General features: G+C 39.2%; 1 protein-coding gene across 1 annotated transcript; it reads left to right on the top strand.

The window, feature by feature from the left end:
• The first annotated feature begins 798 nt into the window (after window positions 1–798).
• Window positions 799–12499, top strand: LOC143415733 (uncharacterized). Its single transcript, XM_076881128.1, has 6 exons — window positions 799–904; window positions 1808–1843; window positions 1963–2121; window positions 2352–2453; window positions 3306–3629; window positions 12073–12499. The coding sequence occupies exons 1-6, from the start codon at window positions 874–876 to the stop codon at window positions 12114–12116; spliced, it is 696 nt and encodes a 231-aa protein (XP_076737243.1). The 5' UTR covers window positions 799–873; the 3' UTR covers window positions 12117–12499.
• Window positions 12500–12985: the final 486 nt, after the last annotated feature.

Here is a 12985-nt window from a genome sequence, read left to right on the forward strand (position 1 = left end):
ATGCCTGGGACAGTTCAGCCATTACTTTAAACTTTTCCTGCTCATACATGCTTGCGATCTTGTCACTGAAGTGGACGCGCAACAGGATGTAGCACGTCATAGCGTAGCTCAAGCACGTCCATCATAGTTTAAACTAGTTAACGGAGATTTGCCGCGTTAAAGCAGTTACGGCATTAACGTCATTTTAACGAGATTTACGCTGACAGCACTAGTTACCGCGGATCACCCGTGCTTGGGGCTGCACGGCGTCAATGCGTCAACTAACGCGTTGACTAGTTTAAACCCCTTGTTTTGCACAACAGAATGCGGCCTCCCGAATGCTGCTAAACACCCCGTTAGCTTTAGTAACAGCTTTAGCCCGGTCGGACTGGGCAGCAAAGGGCTGCTTAAATACCGCAAACTCCTCTGCTCCTCCGCTAGCGCAGGCCATAACTATCGCTTGACAGACTAACCACGCGCACCATACACATACTTTTTTCTTCTTTTTCGAATCTTCCGATCACGTGTGTGCCGAACCGTGGAGTGGGATTGGTTTGGATTACGGATCAACCGTGATCCGTTGCACCACTACTTGCTTGTATGTGTTTATGTAATTAGCTACAATGGCCTTAATTTACTGGTCTTGCCTTTTGTGTTTGTGTTGCAGTTTTAAGTGAGAGTGGACTTTCCAAATGTTTAGAAAAAAACAAAAAAAAACAACAACAACTATAGCCTGGTTACATTCATGTCTTTAAATTGTTTGATCACACACAAAGGCTACTTCCTTCCACTGTGTTTCAATTAAAAGAAAAGCTGGTGCTCAGAGGAAGGGGGCGGGCTTTACTTGGTGTCAGTGACAGAAATGAAAAAAAGCTCAAATGAGTGAGAAGGACGATGAAGGAAACATCTGTGCTGTGTCTGCTCTGTAAGTAGAATCTCTGTGTTTGTTTGAATTCTTGTACTTTGACTGTCTGCTCTCCTGATAACTGATGATGGACTATACTTAAAGTATAGTCAGTGGTGCACATAATCATAATGATCACTTTCAGTGCTGCTTTTATAAACAGCTCAAACTGTGGTAAAAGACCATGATGAGGCTCAACTGCATGGATACTTTCATGTCGTGAGAAATATTAATAAAAAGAAAATCCAAAGATAAAAAGAACAAGTGGTAGAAACTTGATGGATGAAATGGTTCATAAGGACTCCAGGTTTCCCCCAACATTCCAAATACATGTTAAGGTTAAGTCATTATTAATATTTATTTATTTATGTTTTTACCATTTTTTTTGATTAAGTGTGAGAGATACAGATATTGACGGGGTCAGGTTATGTTAAAAAGCATAGATTGTTATACATTGTTCATTGGTTCAAAGGTACACCACACTTCTTTTTTTTGCTTGTCTGTTCTGGTATATTTTTCATTTGAACTGTTATTCTGCCAGAGTACTCATATTTACAAGACGGCAATGAACGCCCCATTGGTGTGTCAGAAAAGACTCTTTTGTACATATGTTCCTTGAAGGGGATTGGATCCGTTCTTTTCCACCGCAGCTGAGGGCTAGGAGTTGAAGAGAAGCTGCTGTATGTTTTTGTCAATGACCTGATTTTGGAAATAAAGCATATGAAGTGAGAAAGCAACTCCCATAGTCATCCCTGCCTTAAAGCTGCGACATAAGCATTGCACACTTTTTCAGTTCTTTGTTGCCCAAAACGTATGACTGGCACCAAAGTAAGAATAAGCAGATATAGAAGACACAAGTTTTTGGTTTGTGTGGACCTGTTCTTCATGTTCAGTTAAATCAACCTGAGTGTCATTTCTCTTCAGTTCTGATCTCACTGCTGAGCTGCACAACAAACCAAGGTTAGTAAAGGACATGCTGGATCACTGTCACAGGTGACACACTCACCTGTCTGTGTTTCTGCAGCTTTCAACATTCACAATGTGACGACAACTTAATGACTGTGTTTGCTTTATTTTAGAGAATCACACCACCACACCTCCACCTACATCCAACTCTGCTCCAACACTCTCTCCTCCTGTTGTCTTTGTTTTGTCATTTTTTACATCATCTACTCTTACGGTTCTGCTGGTGTTACTGGTGTTACTGGTGAGAAGATACATTGGTAGGAAACTTGAAGGTGAGATTCACACTGTCAGTTTTACATGTGGTTTTATTTTCCTGAATAATCTACTCATTTATTATGAATAGATGTTTTTTTATTTACATTCTCTGCACATGCAAATAATAATTGTTACAATACAATAAAATATAGAAATAAGTTTAGAGCAAGTTGTTACATAAATAAAATTCCATATTGAATTTTTACAGTAAATTGCACTAATTGCGCTTACATTTTGATCATTTCAGCAGATCATGACAAAGCTGAGGAAGATGACATTAAAGATGACATCACATACAGCGACATCAGAATATTACAGCGTCAACAACAGTCAGTCGACCAAAGCAGAGGTAATATTGCTTCTAATTTGTCTTTTGGGGTCTGGGTTTTGTGGTTGTGAGATTTGAATGTCAGGAGAAGCATTATTTTATAAAATGTGAACACTTCAGGAAAGTGTTGGTTTCTAGAACCAGAAGGGACTACATTTAGGAAAGTGCTACATAGCTTGACTTTTGCGCTAAATACATAGACTGTATGAGGGCATCACACAGGCACAGATAGATGCTAATTAGAGCTAATTAAAATTAAAATATATCCTAGAATTTCACTCACCAAAACTGGTGCTCAGACTTTTTGTATGGTTTGTTAATACAGTGAAGGAAAAGTTTAAATGCAGCAACATTTTTACAATGTATTTCCTCATGACTGTGAAGACATGTTCGCTGACCTTAACCTCTCCAATATGCTGATTTTAGTTTAATGTTTAATTTTCCTGACTCTGAGTATGGTTGATTTTATAATAGAAGAGGGCTCAAAGTGAACAAAAGTATTTTGTTGTAACAGGAAAATTAAAAGAATTTGTTTTAATTGCTTCATTATTCAAATTAAATTAATCTCTGTATCTATTTTCAACTGTTTTAAAGTTTTATAAAGTTTAGTATTTGGTAGTTTGTGTAACATCCTGTCATGCTGACCAGATACATACATACATAGATCCTGACGATGAGCTGTTGTATTTTCAGTCATCAGTGTTTTTAAATATTATATTTACACCCAAATTGTTTATTGTGTAAAAAATTCTGAAACAGAAACCCCGCCCCAAAAACCCCCCAAAACAAAACAAAACAAAAAAACAAAACTATACAATAAGTTCTGCAGCTGCACTGCATGCACTGATGTCCTGTCTTTGTTTTACTGCACAGAGAGTGATTCAGCTCCAATCGATTTAGAAGTGAGAAGTGAAGGCATCACCTATGGAGAAATCATTGTTAAAGAGCAGCAAAAAACCCTCCCCTGCTGTGATGCTGAGACAAATCCCACGAGTGAAACTGATCACAGCCCAGAATCAGCAATTCAAAACAACAACATTGCAGACGTGGAAGCAGAGCAACTGCGGACGGAAGTTTCAGGCTGTCTCAGTGATGAAGAGCTCCCAGCATCCCCCAGCAACATCAGCATGGAGGAGAGGAAGTCACTCACATCACTTAGTAATGACAACAACATCATCATCCTTCCGGCAGACAAAGGTAGGCGCATGCTTTTTCTAATCCAGAAAGACTATCAGGACAAAATGTTGTCACTGCTCAGGGACAAAAATGCATGCGAGCACCTGAAAAATCACCCAGGATGTGGTTACAGGAAGAAGGTGATAGATTGTCTGAAGCAGTTAGAAAGGGACAAATTTAGCAAACATACATAAACAGGATGCACCTTTAAGACTGCATGTCTGTAGGATCAAGTTGGTCACCTATAATATTTCTGAGTTTCTGACTTCGATCCTCAACCCGCAGCTCTGAACACCACATCCTGATCACCTTGGATTTTGTTGAGAAGGTGAGAGATGTCATTATGGAGGCAGATCTTGTACGATGTTACATCTCTCTTCTCTTGCGTTCCAGTCACTGATGCGTTGAAGGTAACTTGTACGAGATTACAGACTGACCCAAAACTCAGCAACAGAACCACTTTCAGCACCAATCAAATGTGTTTCCTTTTCGAACAGTCTTCATTCCATTTAAAATACGTTTATTAGTTTATTATTATTAGTCCCACACGTGCGAAATTTGTTGCGTCACAGCAGAAAGCAGACAGTTAAAATAGTAAAATTTAAGGTCAACAATGGGATAGGATAGGATAAGACAAACAACAAAATTGCACTTTGTCTTATTGCACCTGTGTGGATATGTGCATCTGGTTAGCTGCAAAATTCTTTGTTATGGAGTCTGACTGCAGTAGGGAGGAAAGACCTGCAAAATCTCTCTGTCCCACATCGTGGGTGTTGCAGCCACTGACGGATCTGCTCAGTGCTGTCAGAGTCTCTTGCCTGTAGTGCTGACATATTTGGGTCAGCACTACAGGCAGAAACATGGGTGTGCCGTGGGTTCCCCGCCCACTGTGGCCGACTTGTACATGGAAGAAGTAGAAAATAGAGCTTTGTTATCCTACACTGGAACACCACCAAGTCATTGGTTTGGGTACGTGGATGATTACGCGGATTACGTCCAGATGAACAGAATCAACCTTTTGCAGATTTATTTATATCACCTAAAATCTTTTGGGGGTCTTTTTCTTGTTGTTGTTTTTTTTACGTTCTTTGCTGTATTTACTTTTTTTGCAGCATGAGGGTCTGTGAACCAAAATGTGATCACATGTGATCATGGAGGATTGTTTTCAGCAGTCCAGTGATCAACATAAAATGTATTTATTTAATTAGTTTTCTTTGAGCCACATTATGTCTTCAGTACTGTGGTTTCAGGTACAGGTTGAGCTTGTATGGCCCAGATGTCAGGTGTGTTTTGACTTTTAGCAGTGTGGTAACTGGATATTTAATCAAAAAGCAGCTCAGATGTTTCTACTCTCTGCTTTTGGCTCACACGCCGGTTATAAACAGGATAAATTTGTTATTAATAATAATAGGCTCAGGATGGAACATATGAACAGACTAAAGGTCTTTAACTGTAGGTTTTCAGCCTGTCAAAGTGTCCCTTTAATACAATGAGTCATTTTGACTTAAACGTCTGCATCTAAAACCACAGTAGCAGCTTCCTGCTGCCTGTTGTTCAGTCGAGTTAACCACAGCTTGAATCTAAACATTCTCACCATAGTGTGTGTCTGCTTGGCTAAGAATAGTTTTTTTGAAAACATACTTGCTTCCTGCTCTGTGGTGAAGTGTATCAGTCACCATGAAGAAACAAAATAGCAGCTTTGTGGTGATCCACCTTCGTTTATTCCCACAGAAACAACACCCAGCTCTTTGTAGTCATTTCTCAGAAGAGCTGTTAAGGAGAGGTACAAACTGTGAAATTCAGTTGCTGTTTATAGAAGTTAAGCTCCGAATAGATAAAAATAAATAATAATAATGAATAAAAAGTTAATCAGTATAAAATGTTTCCCTGTAGTTGTAATAATATACATTCGATATACCTGGAGAAATTTACACATCTTGCAAAAAGTAACCCAGCTGCAAAATAAGATGTCACGTATGGACAAAAAAAGTCAGAGGTCCAGCTGCTCTTCATCTTTCACTGTGGGCCGATCCTGTTAAATTTGATTGGATCAGTACTTCTCTAAAGCTGGACAGGGACATATTTACCACTGTGTAAAAGGCTGTAAACATTTGGTAATGAAGGAGAGGAAGGCTGTTCCATTCATATATAAAATAATAAATAGTTAGGTAAATAGTAGGTTTTTAGCTACTCAGTTGCCCTGTTTCATATTTTTCATTTCATGATGGAACAAATATTTCAGGTGGTCTGGATTCTGCTTTGTAGATGCAGTTGTTGTTGTTGTTTTTTTTGGGTTTTTTTTTTAGCAGATTAGTGTTTCAGACTTGTTTTAAGTCTAATGGATCATCCTAAGAAACTGTCTGTGTAGGTGGAGAGAAGCTCCCGAATCAATTCAATCCATGATTTGATTCAATTTGAATCAGAAGAATTTGGCCTTAGGCAGTCAGAAATATTATAATTCTGATCACTAATCAGTACATATCCATATTTTTATAACTATAAAAAGAAAGGTGGCACGTGTGAGACTTTATCAAAGGTGTAAGCATCACAGCAGATGCCTTTGTGCCAAAGTAACTGAGGATAAAACTCAGAAAAACATGAAGGAGGAGGCCTGGGATTTTAAAGCAGGTAATCTTAAAAATATTCTGCAGTAGAACAAAAACTAAAGAAAACCGTGAATCGACATATGAACATTACCTGGACTGGTGAAGTGAAGCAAAGTTACAGAGGTTTTTATTAGAGACAGCTATGCATTTCGCATAATATTAAAACGTTTCTTGTCAGAAGTCATTTAAGTAAAAAAGAAAAGAAAAAAAAAACCAAAGTGGCCAACAACGCTGTAAATAACTGTAGACTGCAAGTGAATGGGAAACTGTTTTTGTACTCGAACAGAGAGAGAGCTGTGCATGAAGTGTGATTTTTATCGTTGTGGGGACAAAACTGCAAGAAGGGATTCATGACGATGTTTATGTGAAGCGTAGTTTGGATTGTCTTTTTCTGCTGGTTCAGTGAATATTGTTTGGAGAGAGATAAAACCTGCAGCTTCAGAATCAGCACAAAAAAAGACGTAAACACAAAGTGCGGACACGCCTATGCATCAGAATGAGTAAGCTGTCGGCTTTCTAATTAATGTCTTGTTGTATCTCTGTTGTGGTCAGTGCTATCCTCTGTGCTGCTGCATGCTGGGGCAGGAGGTTGAGGGTCGCAGATGAAAATAGACTAAATAAACTGATCCACTGGCTCAGGGGGTTGGAAGCTCATCTTGTAACCGGAAGGTTGCTGGTTCAATCCCCCAGCTCTGTATGTCCTGGTCGTTGTGTCTTTGTGCAAGACACTTCACCCTGCGATATACAGCCTCGCTTCTGTCAGTCTGCCCCAGGGCAGCTGTGGCTACAACTGTGGTTTGCCTCCACCAGTGTGTGAATGAATAGTGAAATTGTCTAGAAAAGTGCTATATAAATGCAACCCATTACTAATGTTGTGGGGATGGAGCTCTGTTAGGGTGGTGTCGGAGAGGCGAATGTTGTCCAAGATAAAGACAATGTTGGATAATACTGGCCACCCACTCCATGACATGCTGATGACTGATAACAGAGATGAAGACAACAGACAAGGACAGGGAGAAACAGGGCTTTGTGTGTGTGTGTGTGTGTGTGTGTGTGTGTGTGTGTGTGTGACAATAATAAGCAACCGCTTTAATTAACGAAAAGAGGTTTAGGCTGTATTTCACATGGGTTACACTCGATGCTTCATTTAAACTCTGTCGCACTCCGATTGGAGAGTCTCTCTTATGGCGGTCAAGTGTGTGCCAAAGCGCAGCAAGGAAGTGTCTCGGTGTGCAGTGCTGCAAACCAGCTGATGAAATTGTTTTTACATGTTAATGCAAAAGCTACTCTTTTAGGCCAAACTCTGACCTCAAGGGTTATAACATCTGTAGAGTGTGGAACTGTAGATAGCATTATACTGCTAGCAGGCAGGTGTAACTGCAGGAGGAAAATAATTAGTAAAGAAGCAGCATTAAAGGAAAAGGCAGCGCTAACTGCCGTTTAACACATTTTGGTAATTATAGACAAAAAGCAGAACTGGGTGATGAACTTGTTGCACGTCAAGACTCTGTATATAACCACTCACACTTTATAGGGGGGTAAGACAAGTATAATGAAAGAAACAAAATCCAAGTGTAGCACCTTAAAAGGAGGGTTAAGAAAATTAAAGGAAGGAGGAGATATTTAGTTCAAAACTGTGTATGAAGGGTACAGGAACACAGAGTACTAAAAAACAGAAAAAGTAGGTGCTGAATGAGGAACTTAAATAAATGTAACAGATCGAGGGACTGCAAGGCTTTTGTGCTGTGCTTATTCTCCCTTGTACATGGGACAATGAAGAAGCTGTTGAAATGAAGAAGTCTGTCGGGACAATAACTGTATTGGTAAATCTTGTTACATGCTTTTGTTTGCTACCTGCTGAGTTTAGATACTAGCTGATTAAGCTCAGAAACCTTTTAAAAAACACCAATTGGGAGCTATGAGAATGTAGGATGTTGTTTTTATTCAATTATTGTTCCTTATAGTTTATAGGTTTATGTTTGTTTTACAAATGTTACTGGTGATGGTCGGTGTGATGCTAGCTGCTCGATGTGGTTAGCCAGCCCCCCAAGCCACATCACAATAGGGGGAGGTATTAAAATATAGATACTTGCTTTGGTTACAATGAAATGATTGAGTGTGAATAGAACTACGATATTTGACGTTTTAAAAAGCATTTCAAAAGCATTACATTGTGAAGCATTGTAAACTAAGTGACATTTGGTTGTCAAGAGGTAATGAGGCTTTTAGGTACGTTTCCAAAGTTGATCATCTGGACGTAGCGTTTTATAGGAGCAATCTTTCGTCACTCATCCAAGTGACTTCTTCAGTCTCAGCTGACTGCAGGTTTCCCAAATCTTATAAACAGTACATTTGCATAATGACTGAAACCAGCCCACTGAAGGAACAATGTGCTGGGAGGTCAGTTCCTTAATCTTAATTATGCAAATTCACATGACTCTCATGATTCTCAACCACTGATCAATGGCCATGATGGTGTTTGCTCTGTGTTGTAGAGTCATAATGACACCCAGTTTGTGCTCAAGTGGATGATGAGAATCAAACCTTAGATACTGATCCATATGCGTAGGTTTATGTTACACGACAGCTTTTAGATGTCCCCCATTACTGATGGAAATCTCACAGTCTAAGAGGGCTAACCTGCCACTTTTCATATCCTCCCTGGTGAATTTGATGTGTTCGTCCACCAAATTTATCTGATCCGTGAAATGGAATTGGAATTTCGTCTGTTACTGTTACTATTTTTATAATTTCTTCTTGGAGCAACTGTAACCCACATAATTTCCTTAGGGATTAATAAAGGCTTCTGATTCATTCTGACTTTAAATCATTTAACTGTAAATTATACATTTAAAATTTTTATTGAGCCGTTTACCCCGAGTCCTAAAGTCTATGTTTATCTTCTTACTCTTCTTATATTTATTGCTTGTTTACTTGCACTGCTGTAACTGGAGCCTCGTCGTCTCGTCTCTCTATATACTGGACTGTATGTAGCAGAGATGACAATAAAGTTTACTTTGACTTCAGCAAGCAGGCGCACTGAGGGCTCTCGCGCTCACTTTTCGAGTATAGAATTTTGAAAAACCATCCGTGTAAATTATAAGTCTTATATGTATTGGTGTTTTCATGTTTGTTGGTTTGTTTTTATTTTGTCTTATTTTTACATTTTTGAAACCCGGCAAAGAAGGAAATGACTACAAATACAACTCAGTGTTCCCCATATCTGATGAAAAACCACAGACTGAGCAGCTGAAACGCATTTTTATAATTTTTATAATTTTTTAATTAATTTTTTGTACATTTGTACATTTCAAGGACTCGTCAATTTTTGGAGTGTATTTTTTATGTATCTGTATTATATTATACATACACATTAAATGTGAATCTCTGTCCAAAACAATGCACCCAATTTACTTTTTACTCACTATGAGCATCATTCATTATTCTCCCCCAGTAATTAAGGTTAGGATATGTATTTTATTCCAATCCATTCTTCGTTTGCAGCATTTAAATAACCTTTATCAGATTTGATGGTTTTGTTACAGACTTTTCAAAAAAGTGTTTTGCTTTTCTTTCACAAATGTGGGGATTAAATTGTGTTAAAATGTACAAAACAGTGATGTCATGTTTTCTGACGAGGACCCAGGCACAGAGAGACTTGATGAATGATGACTGATAACAGAGACGAAGACAACAGACAAGGACAGGGAGAAACAGGGCTATGTGTGTGTGTGTGTGTGTGTGTGTGTGTGTGTGTGTGTGTGTGTGTGTGTGTGTGTGTGTGTGTGTGTGTGTGTGACAATAATAAGCAACCGCTTTAATTAACGAAAAGAGGTTTAGGCTGTATTTCACATGGGTTACACTCGATGCTTCATTTAAACTCTGTAGCACTCCGATTGGAGAGTCTCTCTTATGACGGTCAAGTGTGTGCCAAAGCCCAGCAAGGAAGTGTCTCGGTGTGCAGTGCTGCAAACCAGCTGATGAAATTGTTTTTACATGTTAATGTAAAAGCTACTCTTTTAGGCCAAACTCTGACCTCAAGGGTTATAACATCTGTAGAGTGTGGAACTGTAGATAGCATTATACTGCTAGCAGGCAGGTGTAACTGCAGGAGGAAAATAATTAGTAAGAAGCAGCATTAAAGGAAAAGGCAGCGCTAACTGCCGTTTAACACATTTTGGTAGTTATAGACAAAAAGCAGAACTAGGTGATGAACTTGTTGCACGTCAAGACTCTGTATATAACCACTCACACTTTATAGGGGGGTAAGACAAGTATAGTGAAAGAAACAAAATCCAAGTGTAGCACCATAAAAAGGAGGGTTAAGAAAATTAAAGGAAGGAGGAGATATTTAGTTCAAAACTGTGTATGAAGGGTACAGGAACACAGAGTACTAAAAAACAGAAAAAGTAGGTGCTGAATGAGGAACTTTAATAAATGTAACAGATCGAGGGACTGCCCTTTGAATCTGCATGAGGCTTTTGCGCTGTGCTTATTCTCCCTTGTACATGGGACAATAAAGAAGCTGTTGAGATGAAGAAGTCTGTCGGGACAATAACTTTATTGGTAAATCTTGTTACATGCTTTTGTTTGCTATCTGCTAAGTTTAGATACTAGCTGAGTGTTAATAGAACCACGATATTTGAGGTTTTAAAAAGCATTTCAAAAGCATTACATTGTGAAGCATTGTAAATTAAGTTACATTTGGTTGTCAAGAGGTAATGAGGCTTTTAGGTAAGTCTCCAAAGTTGATTCTGTTCATAGCGTTTTGTGGGAGAAATCTTTTGTCACTCATCCAAGTGACTTCTTCAGTCTCAGCTGACTGCAGGTTTCCCCAAATCTTATAAACAGCACATTTGCATAATGACTGAAACCAGCCCACTGAAGGAACAATGTGCTGGGAGGTCAGTTCCTTAATCTTAATTATGCAAATTCTCATGACTCTCATGATTCTCAACCACTGATCAATAGCCATGATGGTGTTTGCTCTGTGTTGTAGAGTCATAATGACACCCAGTTTGTGCTGCTGCCATGTGTGGCCACTTCCCCTGATCATCCTTCATGTGTATTTAGTCTCTGTGTTTCATACAGTCTGTGTCGCGTCGTCTGTGTTCCCACCCTCCGTGTTTCCATGCCCAGTCTTTTGTATCCTCAGCCATAGCATAGTTTGTTCCCAGTTCAGGTTTGTTTAAGTTACTGCTCTTGTGCTGCCCTCATTCTTGTTTGTTTCTGTCATGATCATCAGCCACAATAAAAGGCTCGTTTTTGTTTAAGTTCACTCCCGTATCCTCACTTGTATTCGCACCTGGGTCCACCACACACATCTCCACACGGTCTATCTCCACGGACCGTGACACTGAAGGAACGATGGGCTGGGAGGTCAGTTCCTTAATCTTAGGGTCTGCTCCAGTGACTGTAGAACAGTCATTGGTCTGCACAATGACATTTCCCTGACAGTATGCCTGTTTCAAATTAATAATTTTCATTTCAATTTGTTATTTTATTTTATTTGATTCTATATCTATGTATGGATGGATGAGTTGTACTGAGGCAATGAAGGTACAAGTTGTTCACTTTCAAAACAACTCATTTTGTGAGTACCAAACTAGATGTCTAAGGTCTCTATTCAAACTGATGTCCTACTGGTCATTTGTAAAGGTGCTACCGAAGCAAAAAAATAAAAACAATGTATGGAGGATTTTTTTTAGAATCAAGTAACTCAAATTACTCTGTGAATCGGTGCAGCCCCACTGCACAGTCTGAGCTGGGACTGTGTCATGCAGAGAGATTGGACATCTTGGAGTTCAAAGCTTGTAATCATGTTTCCTGTTCTTTGAACTGTGTGTGTTTGTGTTCAGACTTTAAACCAGAGCCAGGTGTCGTCTACTCTTCACTGAAGTAGTCCACCAGTCCAACCACTGACGTCCAGCTGCTGGTCTCTTACTGGCCCATTCAGAACTTCAAACCAGAGGACATCCATGCATACAAATGATTACTGTGTCTGTTTGTTTTCACTTATTTGATTAAAAAAATCAGAACCTTAACCAGAGCTGTTTCAGTACTTACAGTTTTTTCTGATTGCTTAAGCACATTTTTTGTAACTATTGGCTAATTTTGCAAAACTCTTCACACAAATAAGAAAACCTGTCACCCAATAATCAAAACATTGTAGTTCTCTTGCAAAAGCAAACACAGCTAGATTAACTCTTCACACCTTCGTAAAAATAGTGTTTCCGTATCAAACAGTACACACAAGCCATCATCTACTAAGCACACAATGCGCCAACTGCACACTGATGGTATGAATACAAAACACATCTGGCTTTTGCTTTCTCTGTGCACAAGGTAGGCTATGTCAGTTTGAGCTCATACTTCTGTCATAGATCCATAAGCATAGAGGGATCCAAACTTCAAGTACTGGTGTTTATTCAAACACATCAAAACAAACACAAGTGTTTATTTCCAAGTATAGGATTATTTGCAATCGCCATAATGACTATATGGGTTACGTGGTCTGCAGTGAACATGCTTCCTCTGCCCCAGCATCTGGTCATCTAGCAATTCGGTAAAGTAACAATTTCAGTATTTTTACATCAATGGTATTGGTGTGTTTCTCATTGGCATATGGCAGTGCTACAAATCTTTGTGCAAAGTGACTGTACTAACCGATTCTCATTTCAAGATGTCCTTATGGTACTTGCTACAGTGTAGCGGCTCGAGTTAGGCTGGACCCGTTGGCCAGCTACCCTCAGTGTCATTCCACGGTTGATT

The sequence above is a fragment of the Maylandia zebra genome, unplaced genomic scaffold (genome assembly GCF_041146795.1).
Source record: "Maylandia zebra isolate NMK-2024a unplaced genomic scaffold, Mzebra_GT3a scaffold02, whole genome shotgun sequence".
NCBI classification, from domain to species: Eukaryota; Metazoa; Chordata; class Actinopteri; order Cichliformes; family Cichlidae; genus Maylandia; species Maylandia zebra.